This window comes from Poecile atricapillus, chromosome 2 (assembly GCF_030490865.1).
Source record: "Poecile atricapillus isolate bPoeAtr1 chromosome 2, bPoeAtr1.hap1, whole genome shotgun sequence".
NCBI classification, from domain to species: domain Eukaryota; kingdom Metazoa; phylum Chordata; class Aves; order Passeriformes; family Paridae; genus Poecile; species Poecile atricapillus.
This window is the reverse complement of record NC_081250.1, coordinates 94253731-94274380: the sequence shown is the minus strand read 5'-3', so window position 1 is coordinate 94274380 and position 20650 is coordinate 94253731. Positions and strand designations below refer to the sequence as shown.

The 20650-nt window shown below is 41.2% G+C and overlaps 1 protein-coding gene across 1 annotated transcript; it reads right to left on the bottom strand.

The window, feature by feature from the left end:
- Window positions 1-4904: 4904 nt before the first annotated feature.
- On the bottom strand, window positions 4905-12077 carry C2H6orf62 (chromosome 2 C6orf62 homolog). Its single transcript, XM_058831318.1, has 5 exons — window positions 10305-12077; window positions 8279-8455; window positions 7584-7706; window positions 6721-6855; window positions 4905-6212 (listed from the first exon to the last, which is right to left on the bottom strand). Exons 1-5 carry the CDS (start codon window positions 10431-10433, stop codon window positions 6087-6089), a joined length of 690 nt encoding a protein of 229 aa, XP_058687301.1. The 5' UTR covers window positions 10434-12077; the 3' UTR covers window positions 4905-6086.
- Between the last annotated feature and the right edge of the window lie 8573 nt (window positions 12078-20650).

Sequence of the window (20650 nt, the reverse complement as noted above, 5' to 3'; positions counted from 1 at the left end):
ACAGCAGGCTATTCAACACAGTATTTTAGTACTGCCTAATTAGTAAGGGGGACATCATTGATATGCAGGCCAGTTATTTCAGCAGCAGTTAATTAAATAGATTATTTTAAGACAACCTTGTCTGTTATCCCTCACCAGCAGCAGCATGTTGACCTCGTAATTTATTTTACAACTGAACTTAGGCACAGAGATGATCTTAGAAGGAACTGACACCACTGAGCTTGCCTAGCACGGAGAGTAAACTGTCAAGCATCAGACTTAATACATGGAAGTGTTCTTAACGGATTTCATTCTAACCTACATGTTGAAAAATCTGTATCTTACCTTAGCTGAATCTCAAAATGGCAACAAATTACTATAATAAGGACAAATGGTACATGGCTCCACCTGGCATCAGGACAGACCTCCTGTGGGTTGACCTGGTTCCATCACTGCAAATTTAGGCATAATTCCCTTGCAAGCAAGCAAATAAAGTGATTTCATGAGCTCATCTTGTGAGTCTTAGTAGTATACCAGATTACATATCCCATAGGTGACAGACAACTGCAAGTTCCATATTGTAACAGCTAAAAATGAGACCACCCCTCCCATATTGCAGTTCGTTGTGTCTGGGCCTTTTTCTTTTAAATATACCAAACACCCAAATTATACTTTATGTCTAGATGTCTGTTCTTATGGAGACCACATAGTGATATGAAATGTTGAACAGCTTATCTCTCTCAGTGAAAGTGACTTCAGCTTCCCACTTCATGCAGTACCCTGTCCAGCCAAGTGTTTCATGCTGGTTTCACATCACTGCTATTGCACAAATGCATTCAGACTGACACCCACAGGCTTGCACCATGTGCAGCTGTACTTTACAGATGCCTTGAGAAAATAAGGCATCAAAACAGACTTGTTCCCACTGGCATTTGAAACCAGGGGTCCAGATGCTAATCAGATACAAGATCACAGAGATTAAGATGCCATGAGAAGGTGTTTAGTCATTAAGGATTCCAGATCTTGGGAAGATGTCAGTGATAAACTAGGGAGAAGGAAAGGTGTCACTGCTGAAACAAGTGTCCAACTATCAGAACTCCTTGTAAGTCTTTTAGGTCGAGCCACCCATCAGAGGTCTCATGGCTGAGCTGTTGGTTTACAATTCTCAAATTCACAAACCACCACCTAACAGGGATAGAGCACGGAGTGCAGGGATGTGAGGTGACTTAGGCTGTTAAGTAACTGTTCTGAACAGCAGTTCAAATCTCTTCAGCTTCACTGACTGGCTCTGAGCCACTGCCAGGGCATACGGAAGAATTTCCAACCGCATGATATCATTCACAATTTTAGAATTTCCATCTGCAAAAATAAAAATTTAGCCAGAACCCCCCCAAACCTATCCTTTACCTCATTGTCCATGGCAATTAAAAAAACACCACTCAGATGCCTATTTTGCTACTTGAGTTCAGGGCCAAGATGATGATTATCACCTTCAGGATTCTGCAGTGCATTCACTGAACCACTGCTACCACCAGACCAGGATCCCAAGCTGCCATGGTTGTGGGACACAGCAGCATATACAGTTCTCACTTAAAAGTGATTAAATTACCTGCCAGCTTTTATCAAACAAGACACATTTGTTATCCTTCAGGAAAAAAAAAAAAAACCTGAAAAATGAATTAACCAAACAAAAATACCCTTATTTTTGTTTACTAAGACAGTACCTGGGGCTTGTAACACTGTAGTCAAATTCTGCATCTTTGATTTCTTTTGCTTAAAAACAGTAGCTGCTTGAATAGATTTCAGGAATCCAGAAGAGCAATTTGTTTAGTAGGTGCTCTAGCATACAGTAATTGTGCTTAAATTAAGGGACCTTTCCATATATAAGTCCTTTCCAAGCAGAAGTAGGCCACAGATATCTTTAGCCCTAAAAGGCATTTCAGTCACCCAAGCAGAAGAGAAATTACACTTAGCTTCAGTTAACCTGTAGAGCTGATACAGCCCTCCCTCCACAGCATCTGCACTACCCAGTGAGCCTTGTGAGCTCCCTCCCAGCTGTAGTGCACAAAGCAGAAAGCAGCACCTACTGCTACAGACCTAAAGGGTTTTAATGTTTTGTCTCATTACTTCACTCCAGAAAGCTGTTCCAGAATCTGTAGGCTTACACAGCTTGTGAATTTACTGCTGCAATAAATATAAAATGAAAAATCTGAGATGATTTTCCAGGCTAATAAAAGTAAATAGCAATTAAGTAAACTCACATTATATGTCTATCTGCTTAGTGAATGCAAATGTACTCTACTCGACTTCAACTATCACACTCAATGGCAGTAATGTTAATGTAATATTAAATGAAGCCTCCAACAGTCCATTAGACTAATCTCACTATTAAAAGGCAAAAAACCCTTCAGTGACTCTTTACTGTTCAACCCACTAGATCCTGATTCAACATAAGCTGGTGTTCAGTAACTGCAAGTACTAAATGACTAAATGACTCAGCACGTAAGTGCAAAAAAAAGTGTTCTCCTGGCAGAAGAACAGTGGTGGGAAGGGAAGGATGCCTGCAGAGCTCACAAGCTGCAAGTATGTGCAAGGACCAAGCATTTATGGCATTTATATGACGTTTTAAAGTAATTCCAAAACTAACACATTGCACTTGATGTGTCAAGGAAACAATGTGGTCATTCCCAAGGACCATAGCCACTTACAAACCTGAGGATCAGCCTGCACTACAGTATTTTCAAAGAACAATCAAGTAGGTCTTTTAGAAATGTCAATTTTTTAAAAGTCTAGGTCATTTTACAAGTTCCATTTTCCTCTTTCCACCTGCTGTTTTTCTAACAGACATTTTGCAATGAAAAAAACTTGCACCGACAGGTCAGTGCCTTTGATCTAAAACTTACAATGCTCGGACATTAATAACCAATAGATTAACCAATTTCTTCCTTTTTTAAGTTTAAACACACTAATCCCAGTGTGTTTCTATTACCTGGTATATCACTTAGCAGATCAATTTTCATATTTATAAAATAAACACTAAAGCTGTAAAATAGCTTTTGAGAGGGAATTTATACTTTGAGACAGACACGACAAAGGGCATCAACTGCAAGCTAACTTACAGGCCTGTTAAATTTCGGCAGTACTTGTACAGCAGATCTGTCCATCTTACCGTATTTTGGTAACTCTTGCACAGCTGAAGAAGTTTGATAGTCGTGTACAGATGTAACATTTAAGAAGCTGCTCATCATCCAGGAAGCACCTGACACAAGCTTCCCTTCACCAGAAAATTCACTGAGATGCATTTAACATTTAATGGTCTTCTGTCTACTTAATTTATCCCTGCCCCCTTGGCACTTACCAAGTCCTTAAGCAACAATCCGGTTGAAGTCTCATACTCAGGTGCAATGTTGAGTGTATTTCAATTCTTGGTATTAGTATGTCCAAGGGAGCCACACAAGAATCTGACAGTAGGAAGTAACTAAAATTTTTTAAGAGAGCCTTTCTGTATTTACAAACAGCTCCAAAAATGAGGCATACACCATCACAAATTGTGCTTTGGAAAATTAGTTTTTGTGAGCTAAAACCTACATTTCAAAAATTGACTACAAAAAAGCCATTAAGCTGATTCAAAAAGGGCCTGAAACCAAGAGCTAGATATTATGAGCTACTTCCATTCACTTCTGAAGGGCATTTTGCTAAAGTAACTTAGTGGAAGAATTGAGATTGAACTGGAAGTTCCACTGAGAAAGAGTGGAACGAGAATTGAGTATCTTCCCTCAAAAGCCATCCTGTTCAAGGGGAAAGAAATTCTTCAAAGATGCCAAGTGATACAAGAACAAACTCACATATTCCCCAACATTCTCATGCTCTGAAACCTGTTGGTCCCCTTCATCTTTTTTTCCCCACTACTTAGACAATGGAGATGGTTCTCAACTCACTCTAATAGCACAGCAAAAGCATAAGGTGTGCTAGCTGGGTAGTATAGACCACATTTAACAAAATTAGTTTTCCAATTTTTTGTTTCCTCTAATCCTAACTGTGTTCTCCCACGGAAGCATGGTATGGTTTGTCATGAGGAACAAATGAGCAGCCTGTCTTATGCACCCTGTACAGAACTAAATAGGAATTAAATGGAACAGGTTGTTTCCTGTAATGCAGAGCATTAAAGTTAAAATCCGTGTGACTGCTGACATTTGGAAAGCACTGTACACAGCCACTCAGGCCAGTATCTTGAGGCTTTTAAGAGAAACTGGATTGAAGAAAACCAAAGTTCCTAATGCAACAACTGTCACTTGTTTGCTAATCAAGGTAACTACAGTGCTGTTTTTACTGTGGTGAGATGTCCAAAATGACAAATTAAGAACAAAGGATGGCATTTAGGAAGTGAACTCTAAACTCCTGAAACTTTGATGTTCCAGACTATGAAACTCATTTCAAGCTTCATGTGGACATTTTGTATTATGTCTTACAGATCACTCAAAGAGGCACTTAAAGATGAGAAATTTTCAGTACTATTAGCAGGTATGGTTTAATTACTAAATATTTTAGAAAGTCTTAGCATTCTGAAGAACAACACTTTCAAGTATTTCTTTGTAACTTAAGGCAACTATGAAAGTGAAGTTGGAGCTTTCAAGGTGGTGTTTTTCAAGAGTGTTTCATATTATCACCTTAGAAGGGTAGGAACTTATAACCAAGGAAGTAAGAATACTTCTGTACCAATATAGTAAGATACTAGTAGTGCCATTATTTCTGACTTATTTCTGCCAGTACTTTTCAAAACATAATGGCCCACATTTTCAAGAACACCTTTACCACTGATCTTTGCTGATAACATTTTAACATTTTCAGTTTGTAGTGGGTGACACTCTTAAAATGCAAGATGATACTAAGATTCAATTAATAGGATTTCCATAAATAAAACCAGCCATCTTTCACCTAATTTATTTAATTTCCAATTTCTTCCAATTCCAAACAAAAGCTAAATACAAGTTTTAAACAGGTAAGCACTAGTTTTATCCAAAGGGAGTAGGCTTATGCAGTTTTACTCCAGTAAAGTACTCAACTCTTAAGCAGAGCCGCCTTTGTCATCAAAACTATACAGTAGTCTTCCTTTTATCATTGCACAATCTTAAAATGTTCTGTCAGAACCAACTTTTGACACTCCAAACACTATTTTACATTGGTTTATAATGTCTATTCCAAAAGGAAAAAAAAAAACAAAACAAAACAAAACCTCAATGGGTTTTCCATAAGAAATGTTTTAGAAACCAGTATTTCCTGCACAGTTCACCTGCAAGTTTACAAGTCTCAACTCTCAAGAAAAAATAATCCTCTACCAATATTGTTTCTGCAGCTATTATTTTACCTTTTTTTGAGCTGCTTTAGCAACTTCAGACTCCAGGTCTGCCTCATCTGTATAAATGCATCCAACTCAAAAGAATACCTTCGTACAGTTATACAGCAACTTGGGGAAAGAGATCCAAAACGAAAGTGCCAGTAAACTTAAGACATGGCCCAGCAAAATAAGAGAGGCAAAAAATGCCTATACATTAAATGAGATGCTTTTCTTTTTTTTTAAGAAAGATTTCTTTCCCACACTTACTTCCTATTGTAATAGCCACTTCTTCGTTCATTAGAATGAATGATAGTGCTCTTCAATACAATCATTAACAGCAAAGCTATAAGGCTTTTATACCCGTTACATTCACTTCTCACCCTCAAAATACTGATGGTTAACATTAGAGATGTTAGGGGGCATGACCAGCACAAATGGGAACACCACCACAAATGATCACCTTGTGCTTTCGCATACATTTGTTTCAATGTACAGTCCCTTCATTTCACATTTTAGTAAGATGCTGATGCAGTGCAGAAGTGTGCAGAGCATCCTCTCTTTCACAAGGTCCATGCAGAAAACATCTAAAAAAAAAAACTGCAAAGTTCTGAGATACAAATGATTAAAAAAATCCAGGATGATCAAGTTTCACAATGTACAGTGTTCTGAACATGAGTCCATTTTCTTCTAAATTCTGAAAGAATAAAGTGGTGAGGAAAGTGAAAATCCACTGCTGCATTCTGTGATCTTCCCCATTTTGCTGGCCAGTACCTTACTCTGGCATGTAAGGACGGAGGTGATCCTCTATGGTACCAACCGTCCAGTGAGTGAGCTGCTCCTGTGGCAGGTACAGGCAGATGCTGCATAACTTGAAGATTGTAGCTTTGTTTTTTGGAGTCTAGAAGAAAAGAGAACCCAAAGAAAATGTATTAAGCCTAGAAGACTAATAGGCAGATGACCAAACCCCCCTCCCCCCAAGACGTTTAAAATTCACTATTTCATACATATAAACAGCCTGAGCTTAAAATTAGTCTGCAAACTCTAATGCATAAAATGTTTTAACAATTTTGTTCATTTTTCACTTGAATTATTTTTCTATTGACACCCAAACCAAACCAATACTTTAATTTTTCTTAAATACAGTTACACCAATTTTAGAACTTATTTAATTTTCAGTACAGGAACATTAATTCCATGTGAACACATATGTAGCCCACAGTAAGTTTCTGTACGTATGCGTCCTATTTATAGCGTAAGTTTCCAATGAAACTGCCAAAATGCAATCACAAATGCATGATGAGTTTTTCTACTTGAGTACCTCGCAGCAAAATCACTGATGTTCCCAAGAAGAAAAAGCTTTTTGTGATTAAAACACACCTGTTAAGACAAGGACAAAAGAAGCCTACCTGCAAGTGCTGTCTGTCAATGAAGAGAAACACTGACTGGTTAGGGTTGTTGACAACAATTCCAGTCTTGTCCTTTCGGCTCAGAACATGCAGAAACTGTTTTTCATAGTCACCATGATGAAATTCAAACTTGGCCTACATGGTATCAGAGAGGAGAATAAAGTATTTTTCAAGATAAAGCTCATGTACAACCAATTACTTTCCTTCGGTCTGGGGCTTTACAACAACTTCTGTTCTTCCTTTTCGGATCTATTCTGAAAAGCAGAAACTGGGGACCATGGCAGTGTCTCTACACATTTTAAAGCATCCGCTGATTTCATTCTGCCAACACTGACATCAGCCATTGCAATGCCATATTAGCAACTCAAAGATACAACTTCACCTACAGCATATATAAAATCCAGTTTACCTTCCTGTGGCAGAAGATCCCTGTGCAACAATTTCTAGGCAAAATTACAATGCAGAGGGTTCCATCCATCTCACTCTTCCATCCAATCAAATACAGCAATTTGGAATAGTGACAGAACCTTAATAACACCATCACATTTACACAAAGATTCAATTGTACTAAGAGGCACATCTAATCCACTCATACAAATACAAACGCACTGTATGCATTTATAAATACATGTCATTTGCAAAGGCCCTTTGGAAACTTACATTTTGGAAGGGCTAATGCAATGGTGCATAAAGATAGGAGGCGGAATTTGGCATTCAGAACACTGACTACTTTATAAATAAAAGCAGACAGCATATTTTTCTAGCATCCACAAAACTTGCATATCTTATCAACTTATTGATTAAAGAGAACACTCACTCCAGGAATAAGTTAGTTACTGAAGACAAAACCCAAAACCAAATACCTGAACAGGCCTAAAGGGTTCATCAGATCCCTTCCACCGAGAGAACAGGAGACAGACTATCTTCTCAATATCATTTCGAGGCCATAGAATGAAGTCCATCTCCTGGGTACAGCCGATCACATCCTGTGAGCAGTAAAGTTCTGTACTTACATTCCCTCCAGTGCTCAAGAGACACAGATAAGCAACTTATCTATATGGGTACATACTTTAGAGATGATAGTTATACAATATCTGTTTGATTTTCCATTTGTACTATTCATATCACAACTGAAGCCTTCCTTGCTTTCCACTGGATTTTAGTATCAGTACCCACTTAATATAAACTACAACTTTAAGAAAACAGCAGCAAAGACTGTCTTCCAATATTCATAAAGCAAAATCACTTAGTTGTACAGAAGGAGTTATTGCAAGAATTATTAACACGTGCCTTCTAAAGGACAAAGATGGCAAAAAGATACAATTCCCGAGGCACATCTCTGAATGAAAGGTAAAGCTTAAGGTATTACGTATTTTAACAGTTTCAGAACTGTAATTACCCCACTGCTACCCTTCGAACTAGACCCTATAAACACAGGCCCGCAGAGCCCTCATGCAGCAAATGAGAAAACAAAAAGGCAGGATTAGCCTTAAGATTTGGAAGGAAAAGCACAACTGCTGAAAAAGTGTAATTCAGCAAGTGTAAAAAGGAGCCTTACCCTGCGCATAGACTGGTAGCGGGGTGCATGGAGCTGTACTACATCCTTCTGCAGAAGTTCTAAGGAACTTTCCAAAGAATAGCTGGAATCCCGCACACCTTTCAGGATATTTTCTTCATAGTTATTGGTCATGACTGGTATCACTTCAGACACTTCAAAAAGCGCTGACTTTTTCTTCTAAAAAAAAGCACAGATTACAATCCTTCTTAGGAAACTAGAGGTAATATAGGTAAATTGTGATTTTCTGTACACATCACACAAGCTAGGACTTTGACACAAACCACACTAAAACTTACATGCAGAAATTTATAAATTAAACAGAATCAGACTGACAACTTTTATAAAAGTTGAACAGGTTTTTGCCATCTCCAAATTTACGTATCAATCTTGTAAACACATTCTTGTTAATAGAATTTGCCCTTTTTCAAGTACAGTACATGATTTTGGGATGACCAAGAACCTCTGCAAGCTTCTCTCTGAAAGTATCATTTAAATAACACTTTTTTCTCCTTGTCAATTTTTTACAGTTGGCCTTTTATAAAAAACAAAATCTTTCAATGCCACATTTGGTGGCAGCAGGTGATTGAGATCCCATCTGAACTTAGCTATGATCTCCTCAAGGGAGTATTATCATTTGCTAAATAACTTTGATACTTACTACAAATATTTCAACATCTCTTAAGCAAAGCCAAAACATTATGAGAATGTAAAATCACTGAAGTTGTATGTCACCAGGTCAGTTTCTAACAGCTTTCTTACAGCTCATTAGAAGTCTTGACCTACTTAAGAGACAAAGTATATTTTACCAAATAATGCTCCACTTCCCCCCATCAGAACATAGATAAGAGGCTTGCCGACCAAGCTAACTTGAGCTAAACTCCTGTTTTAGGCAAATTGGTATGAATATCTTCAATTCACTGTGACATAAGTAAATATAACAGGATTTAAAACAAGTATCTGCAATGAATTTCTACAAAGCAACCAAAAAGTAGTATCCATGTTCAACGAAAAGAGTTAAAGCTGTATCATCTAAGAAAATCTAATTGTTGCCACTGCTTAAACATTAATTTTTATGTTACTATGACACAGTAGCCAGAAATTATACCCCAATATATCCATCTCTGCTTGCACTAGAGCCGACAAACAAAAGCAAACTGAATGTAGGAATTTTAAAGAAGCTTTTCAAGGAAAAGTCTTCGTTTAACATACCTAATTATTACAGCAAATGCAAAAACTATACACTTGAGGGATTAAACTATTTCAGTGCTCATCTACATCCATTTTGTGCATACGTACTCTGCTGCCATTTGCTTCCATCTTCACTTCCTCATCATTTTTCAGCACATGCACTTCCTATAAACACCTACTTTTATTAACATTCTGTGGATAAGAACTCTCCTGCGGTTTGTTGTGGATAAACAACTGCGGGTTTATAGGGGGTTTCAGAAACACCCAGTTCCCCACCCAAATGTGCAGCATCCAGCAGCAGAGGAGGCAGCCAAGCAAATGAAGATGTACTCTTTGCCCTCCCCACTCCTTTCAAAATGACAGCAGCAGTTCCACGTGTGCCTGCGCACTTGAGCCATTTACACATCACATCTTGCGACTCCTCCCCAGGTCTTCCCTTTTGCTTTCATCAGACAAACATACCCGGCAATCGCCCCAGCCACATTTCATTCACAGCTCAACTGCTCACAGCCAGAAATTGTGCGGGTGAGACCCCAATTAGGCTCAACGAGTTACAGTGTTAACTTTGAAAAATATCTACCTAATACAGAAGTTACCAAGTAACCACTTAATGAGGTACTGGAATCCTCTGCGTTACAAAACCACAAAATACAAAGAGCCAAAATTACAAAAATGAACTAAGTAAATATTATAGCAACTAACAATTAAAAAAAAAAAAAAAAAAGTCAATGGAATCTGTTAAGGCTAAAACATTTGATGCAATCAGGCAGCAAGACCTTGCACAGAACACCTAAAACGCAGCAAACACAGAGACAGACGCACTTTAAAACCGAGTTACCTTGTCTTTGAACACGAAGGCAATGTACATCTTGAAGTCAAACTGGTCAGCTAAAGATTCTTTTTTCTTTCTAAGCTGAGCACGAAGTCTGTTCAGAGCTTGTTTCTTCCGGGAGTTTGGGTCCCCCATTTTGTAATAGAGGTGGTACTAAAGCCTTTGGAAACTGTCGCTAAACTATGGGCACCTTTTCGTAAGACTTAAGTACAACAGAAACAAGTCGTTTGATTCCTGCTAATACAACTGAATAGATCAAACGCTAATGTAACCCAAAACCGCACCTCAGGCAATATTTTACGAGAATGTCGTATTGGAGGGGTCAAGAAACAAAGAAAGTTGTTGTCCAGCCATGGCTGGACAAGAGGTTTTACAATAAATCAAGAAAAAAAACCCCAAAGAATTTCGAAGAGAAAAATTTGAACAGTTTAGCCGCAGGAATAAGTGGGTAGGAATGAAGGAAAAAAAAAAAAAAAAAAAGAAAACAAATCCCAAACAAATCTTATCACAATTTATGTGTACAATAAAAAGCAACTCGCACAAGCCCAATCCATGGGGGGTACTTTTGCTCTGCTTACAAAAAAAAAACCCGAAGCTGAAATTACAAATTGCGTTTTACCCCAGCCAGATCCATGACTCTACTGATTATTATTCTCAGCTTTCCACTATTGCTATGTTGCCTGTCTTTTTCTTTAGAATTATTAAACTTGGTGGAGAGCAGAGAAAAGGGTGCAAAGGAGGAGTGCACAACCCGGGAAGTATGACATTTCTCTGCCGCCAACAACAACAAAATCAACTACAGACAACACAGCGCTGGTTTGCAGAGGAGCAAAGAGAACAGACAGTGGAGTCATTTCTAACTTCATCCTGCTCATCATTGCCCTGAGGCTACTGCTGCCGAAGAGGAGAGGGATCATGATGACCATGGACAAGGGGCGGAGAGGGGTTCAAAGGACAGTATTATCTCACCGAGAGACTTAAACCTGAATCGGTGCCCCAAACCCGGGCTCCCTAGCAGTGGGAGAGCCCTACATCCCCCGACACCTCATACACTCCCTGGGCTGCTGATCCCCGGGGGATCCTTGCCTCTCTCTCTGCTGCTGCGAGCACGGTCAGCCGAGGCTGTGCATGGCCGGCGCTCTTGGCTTTCCCTTCGGCTTCTCTCTGCACACAGGGCAGCCGCGCCCGGGGCAGCGAGACACCCACAGCAGCACCGCCTCTCTCCCCTCACTTCATGGCCACGACTCGGAAAACATGGAGTGCGCTTTGCTCCTGCTTTTCGGTGACAGAATTTTTTACGAGGTTTTCAGTTGTTTGTTTTTTTTTTTTTTTTTTGAAATTGCAATCTAGTTTGCAATATTAAACCTCTAAATCACCCTCCCCCGAAAAAAGGGCAAATCCCTAATTATCAGGTTATTTTCTTCCTCTCTCCAGACATTTTTTTTCCCCTCCCCAGGTGTTTGATTAGTCGGGGATAAAAAGTTTTTAGTTTAGCAAATTCGTCGGACCAGGTTAAGGAGAAGAGGGGGAAAAAGTACTTCTCCCCCTTATCTCTCTGGAGAGAAAGGAACAAAAACCAAAGGAAAACAAAAACAAAAAAAAGGAACCCCTCCCAAAGCTTCCCCCCCAGTTAAGCAAGAGACTGAGAGGCTCCGATAAGAGCCCGGGACCGTGGCCCGCTCGCTACCCGCAGCCGGCGGGCGCAGGAGGAGCAGTGGAGGAGGAGGAGGAGGCGGCGGTGCTGGCAGCACGGAGAGGAGCCATGTCAAGATAAAGCCACGAAGCCGCGGAGCCCCCCCATCCCTGCCGCAGGGGACACGGTGACCGGGCCGCCCGCTCTGCCGCTGCTCGGCCCCGACCTGGTCCCCATAGTCTAGCTCAGCGCCCCGGGCCCGGGGAGTGGGGAAATGGTGGCGGAGAGAGAAGGAGGAGGAAGAGGCGACGGCGGCGGAAGGAGGAGGAGGAGGACGCTGTCCCTGCGCTAGCGGCTCCTACGGAGGAGGGCGGCGGGCATAGAGAGATCCCGGAGCGGCGTCGAAGGAGGACCGGGACGACCGGGAAGAATGATGAAAGGGCTGAGGAGAGCCTCTTTTCGCCCAGGCGGTCCCGGGACGTCCTCGAGAACGACGGCGGGAGCGGGAGTGCCTGTGCCTCGGCACGGAGCGAGGGTAGAGTGCAGCCGCGCAGCCACCACGGACCCCTCAAAATGGCAGCGCCTGAGTCACACAGGCGCCGCCCTACCCGCACCGGCGGCGCGTACCAAGCGATCGTGCCTCGGGGGGGGAGAGGCACCGGTGTGGTCGAGGCAGTAGAGCTCAGCCTCGGTAATCACCATGGACACGCCTTGTCAGGAACGACAGAAAGCAAAGTACAACAGCGGCTTGGAGCGTCTCCGAGCTGTCACCGCGCCAGCAATCCGCACTGCCCTGCACTTTCTTCCCCTCCACCCCCCCGCGATGACGCCTTGTGTAGCTGCCCGCTCCCCCCGCGTGGTGCCCGCGGGACAGGGACCCGGATGGGGCTGCTCAACGCCGTTCTCGGGGGGGCGGGAGGACGACGACGGGCAGGGTGTGAGGCAAAGGGGAGGGAACATCGCCCCCCCCGCCCGAGGTGGTATCTGCCCGGGACAGCTCCCTTCCCTCCCAGCCGATGAACTCCCGATCCCCAAATTCTGTCACGGAAATACTTAAACTTGTTCCAGCCTTAACCGTGGTGATGTTATAGGTAAACAAGTCTTGCAGTAGTATATTTTATGTAATTTAGTCCGTCTGGGTTTGTATTCAGCCCGTCTCATGTATGCGAAATAAAACTGTAAATTAAACAAAAAAGTCCAACATGTATAAAGCTGACATGGCGAGGGGCTTGTCTGCAGCACAGATCTCGTCAATGTGACAGTCCGTGTTCCTCCGTGGCGGTCGCTGCGCTTCCCGAGGAGGCTGGTTAAGTTTTATAAATAAGTAATTGCTGTTCCAGAGACACAAACCTAATCCTTGGAAAGAAGTAAGCGGTTTTATTTCTGCACTACAAGGACAGGCTAATGCCCTCCTTCCAGTTCCCTGGAAGGACGGAGGAATGGCATGGAAGCAATGGAAGCGAAGCGAGGACGCAGAGTGCTGTTGGGCGTTCTCCCTGCGGGCGGTCCCAGGGCGAGAAGGAGGAATCGCCATGCCAGCGCGGGGCCCGGTCCATTGCTGGCCCAGCCCTGTGTGCCAGGAAAACCTCGCTGTCCGGTGTGCCCCGGACGGGGGCTGCTCCCGGGGCGCCCGGCAGCGCAGCTTCGGAGCCATGGGGCGGTGAGCGGCTGGTTTGTGCCACAGCAAGGCCGGGCTGCCAGGCGGGGTGAGCGCATCTCTCCCACCTTTCCCTGCAAGCTGTGACTCACCGGAACAGCAGCGATATTGCAGAGATTACAGGCAGAAGACAAGTGCGGGCACCGTCTCTCACTTGATCGTGTTTCAAAGCCCCTGCAGCACGGCAGTGGCGCTCTCCAGTAACTCCACATTTCACTCTTTGTTCCCCCAGTCTCTTACTTGTCCCTGCCGATCCCCCTTGTTCTCCCCTGACCCTCGAATTAGTTATTTTCCTTTAGCACGCCTTTCGTCTACATGCTTTCCCTTGGACATCCCTCCTGCCTGTCTTGTAGGCAGGAGCTGTGCTCAGCCCTCGGACCTCATTCTCTTCTCCGGGTGTTAGTCACACTCTCCGATGCGGGCAGTCCTCTCGCCTTTCCTGACACGGGCATTGTCCAGAACATTCCTCTGCTGTTTGAACAAGAGCAGAGCAGAAACAGATAATTTTTGCCAACTTAGAGATTACTGTTCAGTCCTAATGGGCAATGCCGATTGAAAATAACCCTTTGGGCAAAGCAAGGCAGGTAAATAGGAGAATTACATTAGCTCTGCACTTCTGTGGCTATTTCAGACTAACAGAGCCTTTTAACTATAACATCAGCCTGTCCTTAAACAGAGCCACGTTTAGATAACTGCTCCTCCAGCCAGTTTAGTCCAGTTTTGTTTTCCACGCTGCCCTGTGCGACATTTTGTGCTGCAGCCGTGCGCCCGCAGCTATTTTAAGCCATGACTCACACTTGGCCTGTGACCCTCTTTGTGCCGGCGGAGCGGACGCAGCGAAAGCTCGGCACCGCCTGACGTGGGGATTGCCCCGGCACAGAGGGAGCTGCAAGAGGGAATTGGAGCCTTGCCCACCTGCCGAGGGGGAAGGAAGGCGTTTTCTTCCAGCCCAGGGACTCCAGCTGCCCTTTTGAGTGTAGGGATGCCGTCGCAAAGGATCGGGCAGCTGCCCAGCCCCAGGCTGAGGAGTGCATTCAAAAAATTTTGTCAAATGTAACGCTGGTGTAAGAGCACTTTTTCTTCTGGGGAGCTTTATAGTAGAGCTATCAGGAGAAGAATATATATACATATATAGGTACGTGTGTGTCTGTGTGTAAAGGAGAAGGGATATCAAGTACAAAGTACTACGTGTTAAGCAGCCACCACCTGTCTTCTGCAAACTCAGGCTGCTCAAATCCTTTCAGAAAGGGCTGGGGAGCTGGAATCACTCCAGGTTCCTTCTGTAAAGACTGCTGCTCCTCCTTATATAGACAATTCCTTTTCTTTAGCAAGCTCAGAGATTTTTTTGGCTCGTTGTCTAGTAAAGGTACCCTGACATTTACGCAAACGAGTAAATTAACCAACCCAAGTATGTTTATTATACATTTACATGCAGAAATATTTGTGCTATTAAATGAATGAGTAATGGCTGAGTCTTGTTCTACTTTTATATAGTTGTGCATCTTTTTCTCCATCATGTACAATGATGAAGCTTGTAGGGTAGAAAAATATCATCTTAGTTAAAACATATGTTAAAAAGTAATGTCTTATAATGAAGGGAGAGTTAAGACTTAGAAAAAGAAATATTTGTATGCTATTGATCCATAATTCTCTTGACTACATAATTGTATATTATTGTTAAGCTTCATACTGGTTATGCAATGTTGCATCATTTATAAGAGAAGCTTGTGGCTCTGGAAGCTTGGTGTGTATTTTACAATTATAACACTTAATCCAATGACCGACTTCCTCTCTTCAAATCTAATTTAAAATAATATAAGGTTTATCACTGAGAAGAGAGGTATGTGCATGTTATACAAAATAAACCTGACAAGTAGGTTGTGGCATTATAGCAGTAATAGTTCTCTTTTTTTAGGCTTAAATCCCATTAACACAGCAAAAATAGTGTTTCTTGTGCACGTTAAATCCAGGCTGAGCAAATCAGCCAGCACAGTGGGTCAGCTTCTGCTTGGTTAGCACAGCACAGACAAATCAGATGGTGTCCAGAGTGAGGAGGACTGTGTACAACACCACATAACTGCAGACCTGTACCCTTGAAGGAGTCAGGTGCACACAGGTCCCCCCTCTGAGGACTGGAGTCGCAGCATAAGGATATCCTGCAGAAACACAGAATACAGCAGCATGGGCAGAGGCCCATGTCAGGGTAGGAAAGACCTTGTGGCAAAAAATATGTTCCTTGGGAGAGAAAGGGAGTCATGGAATTTTGAGAAGCATGGAAAGTTTAGAACATCTGGTTGCTGGCTATTCTTCTCTGAAAAACTGTTATTTTCTAGTCCCCATGTTATCATATCCTCACTGTTTTCAGGGAAATCAAGCACTCATTTGCATAATAACTTGTGCTTTTCCTGTAAATTAAAAACGATTGATAACTATATAGATACACCTTGTCATTTTGGGTTTCTTTTTCCTAAAAATTTCAGAGTCTAATTCCTGTTTTCAGAATTACATGTTTGCTCATAAGCATTTGGGCAAGATTGTACTCTAATGCCTCTGGTCTTAATTCGCATCTTAATGACTGGTTACTTAAAAATGAATAATATCATGTTAATAATTAGTTTTTAATAGATTGTTGCAAATTGTTATGTATGTTATAGACATATTTAGGAAGAGATGAGATGGATTCTGTTATCTGTCTTCTGTACGTTCCATACATACTGTACCGTATGTTAGAGGTAGAATCAGCCCTGAAGCTACTTGCTTCAAAAACAGAACTATGATTAATTCAGTGCCAAATATTTATGCATCAGACCAAAATAAATTAGTATTCTTTGTAAATTCAAACAAGACAAATTAGGTGGTAATTAAAACTCTTTCGTATACTTCAGGACATTCTGATTCACTCTTTTCTGCCTTCAGAAAAAAACATTAATTTCTAAGCCATAACAGGAATGCTTTTGTGCAATGAAATATCAGTGTTCAATGTGTACAACATTCCTTGTATCATGTACTGGACCCAGTTAGAATCACAGAATCATAGAATAACTTGGGTTATTCCACCTCTTGTCATGATGGACAGCAGTGGACAGAAGAAAATTAACTCTACCCCTGCCAAAATCAGCACACCTCTGCACAGCTGTTTCTACAATATTAAGCTTCATTTGGCACTTCTTTATGTCCCACTTTATAGTTTCAGGGGCCCATGGTCATAAAATGGGACATAAGTTCTTGGGCATGTGAGGTATTGGTCCTAAATAATGTAGGTTTTGTGTTTGATCAGCAGATGCTTGCAAGAATAAGGGTAAAATTTGAAAAAAACTCTTGTTTTATTTGTTCAGTCTGTAAATAATATTCTAAATACTTGCAGTCAACAGTAGCTCTAGCTTATTATTAATTTGTAGCCTTTATGGAGCATGTTTAATTTTTAAATCTTAAACCACTTTTATAAATGATTTTTTTTTTTTTTGAAGCTGTGTGTTAGGACCTAACAGTGTCTTAAGGGATGTCTTAGTCACTCACACAATACTTAACTACAGAAAAAAATAACCAGATGAGATGTAGATTTTTCTTTTAACTTTTCACCTGTGAGGCACTCAGGATCATGGTTCACAGGACATTCTTTTGTTCTAATACATGAAATTTGTGTAGTCTCTGGAGAGATCTAATTATTGACAGAGGCCGTCATCCAAACCTAGCTGGCCTTATGAATTATACCTGGATTGTGCCGTGTAGATAATGCACGAATTTCATTACCATGCAGCCTTCCATGCTGATTAACCCAGGGAAAAGAAGACAAACCGTGAATTTCTTGTCGGTAACGCAAGCACGAAGCACGACGGAAAAACAAGAGGCAGAGGGAGGGGAAGCGCGATGCCACGCTGCCACCTACTGTCACCCGGCGGGCTGCGGGGAGCCCTTTCATCCCTGAAATAAATACTGGACGGGAGGGCCAAGGGAACATCAGCGAGGGACTTTAGGAGCTCATTTATGACACTTATGTAATAACACAGGACACAGAATTTTTAAAAATCACAGTGTGGTTTGCCTGTACCTAATGTGGCAGGTAGAAATGAAGAGTCCTTAAGCAGCCCAGAGCTAGATCATTATCTGCAGGTACAAGGAGGGCCTTGACAAAAGGCACCGTGTGACTGCCAGGTACAAATACGTCTTTGGGAGCACTTGATTCACACAGCCATGTCCAGAGCCTCCCTCTGCAATGCTCAAGAAGCTTCCACACACTGGTATGAAAACAATACAAGACCCCCAAGTTGATGGAGACCCACCTATTCCCACGTTCCCAGGCACATGAAGTCCTCCAAGGAGCCTTTTTTTCAGTTGTCATTTGCTGTAAAACTGATAACATTTATCAAGAGCAATGGCGTACAAAAGCTCTAAAAAGAACACATTCTCTGCTGCCATGAATAACCTAACAAATTGGCTGAGCTCTATGGGAAACCTCGGCGTGTTTGCTTAGGCTCACTTGAAGTGCAAATAGTCATAAGTATTCATGACAGAGGGTTTTATTTTTTATGAAACAAACAAGCTGAAATGCATTATATTGCACTCAGTCTGAAGAAAAATATATTCTGCTACCATTAGGTTGACAGACTTTGCATGTAAAAACGCCCTAATCCCTATCTAAATTAAAACTTTGGCTACAAAAAGGGGAATTATTACAGTAAAGTAACATGGATGCTTTTTTTGTTGTTGTTTTTGTTTTGGTTTGGTTTTTTGTTTGTTTTTTATATCATTATACTGGTTTCTCACAATTAAAGCTATGAATAATCTTCTAATAATAAACTCTCAGTGTTATTTCTAAGATGGTGATGGGGTTCTTTACAAACCTTTCAAACTGAAGAGACTAAGCTCTGGGACACGGCGGTTCATAAGAGGACACGTTCTTCAGCTGGATAAATCGAAGGAGTGGCAGCTTTGTAATAAACCTCCAGATTGTATGCCTCCAGCAAGGAACAAATTAAAAGGTAAAACAAACAGGACTGTCACATCAGAACCATCTCCCATTACCTCAGACATTTCCAATTACCAACATCTCCAAAAGCAGTTATTCCACTTCTGAACTGTAAATCCACCTAATTTTTTTTGAATAATTAAACCCAGATTCTGAAAGAGCAATGTCTGAGGAAGTTTCATTTGAAAACACGGGTTTTACAAGATGTACAATTTAGTATTGCAGCCATAAAATGCACACAGTGCCTCTTATGTATGATTTATGATAGAAATCGATGCATGCCTCAATTTTAAATATTTTGTATAGTTTTTATTGGATTTTTAGATTTCTTTATAAGAAAACATAAAATATAAAAATAGAGATGTTTTTATATTATGCTTATATAGGCACAATTTTAATATATATAAGATATAAATATATATATATATTTAATATATATAAGATTTTTCCGAAAGGACATTCAATGCTGATAGGATTTGTATGCATATATAACCAGCTAAGCATATCTGCTGGTGATGAAACCTGGAAATTTCAAATTTTCTTCCAGAATCAACAAGAATTAAATTAACCTAAGAGCATGAACTTTGTTTTTTTTAGTACTGTAACAGAACAATATTAATTTGGATGATGTTTCTGCATGTGTTATTTTCATTTTCTGTATACAAGGCAAAGCTTACTGAGGTGACAGATTGCTTGTGACACTATATTATTCAAGATAACGAGGGCCTGACTGAAAAACTGCAGAAGGACATTATGGAATTGAATGATGGGCAAGTACAGCAATGAAATTCAATGCAGATAAACAATATGTATAAGAAAAAAATAAAAACCTTAATTCCACACATTGAATGACAAACTTTGAACTGACCATCACTCAAGAATAAGATCTCAGAATTATGGCAGATTTTTCCACAGAAATGCCAGCCCAGTGAATGTCATACAGTTCACAAAAAAGCAGGAAGATGGAACAGGAATGTTCAGGAAAGGCTAGGTAGGCCAGGGAGAGAGAACTGGAGAGCAGTCTGTGTAACAGTGGCCTAGATGAGGGCAGGTTGGTTGTTGTCCCTTCCAGTACAAGGACTGGGGACATCAAGTGCCAATATCGGAATCAGGTTAAAATTAAAAAAAAAAACCAAACAACTAAAGGATGGTGCTCTTCAGACCAAAGGTTATTTGAGCTCTAGAAGTATTTGCCAAAGGATATTGTGGACAATGAAAATTTAAATGGGTCAATGAGAGACTGAACAAGTTTATGCAAGAGGGATCAGCTTTATTTCCCTATCCTTGTTTAAAGATTTCCTAATGCATCTTTTTTTATGTTCTGCCTTTCTTGCTTCCATTGGACCATGACATTCTACTTAAAACATTCTCATAAGTGCCATAGAGTTTATTTCCAAACAGGAGACGGCAGGCTAAATATATACTTCTCACTGTAATTATCCTAATTTCTCATAGCTCCATCATATTGCATGGGAAAAAATGTTGATAGCTGTTCTGAGTGAGACCTTGATTGCAAGGAATGTGTCCTTAACTCGACAAAATGTTTATTCGCAAATCAGCAGAAGATACTGTTAGTATAAATAAAAGATAAACATGCAAATATTTGCAAGAATATAAAAGAATATAAAATGTTGATAGCTGTTGAGACCTTGATTGCAAGGAATGTGCCAGCAGAAGATACTATTAGTATAAATAAAATATAAATGTGTAAATATTTGCAATAATATAATTGTCAAGTGGCTTCTAACAAATTTTACAGCGCGCTTTAGGCATAATTAATAAGAGCTGTAGTTTATATCTTGCGTAAAAATAGTGTTGTGTAGCAGCTAGTGTGGCTTAACACTGCTAATTTTCTTCCCCGGTTTTGCAGGTTGTTTAGACAGGAGCGATGAGAATTAGCGGAGACGTGATTAAATCTGTTTTGGTACAACTCCTTTAGAAGTAAAACAAAAAAACCCCAAAATCCAGAAGCAGCCAAACCCCGAACGCCACGGCGCAGCAGCGCGGGCCCCCTCAGCTCCGGCCTGGGCGCGCGGGGCGGGGGGAGTGCGGCCCGCGATTGGCTCGGAGAGGGGCCGCTCGGTCACGTGACCGCC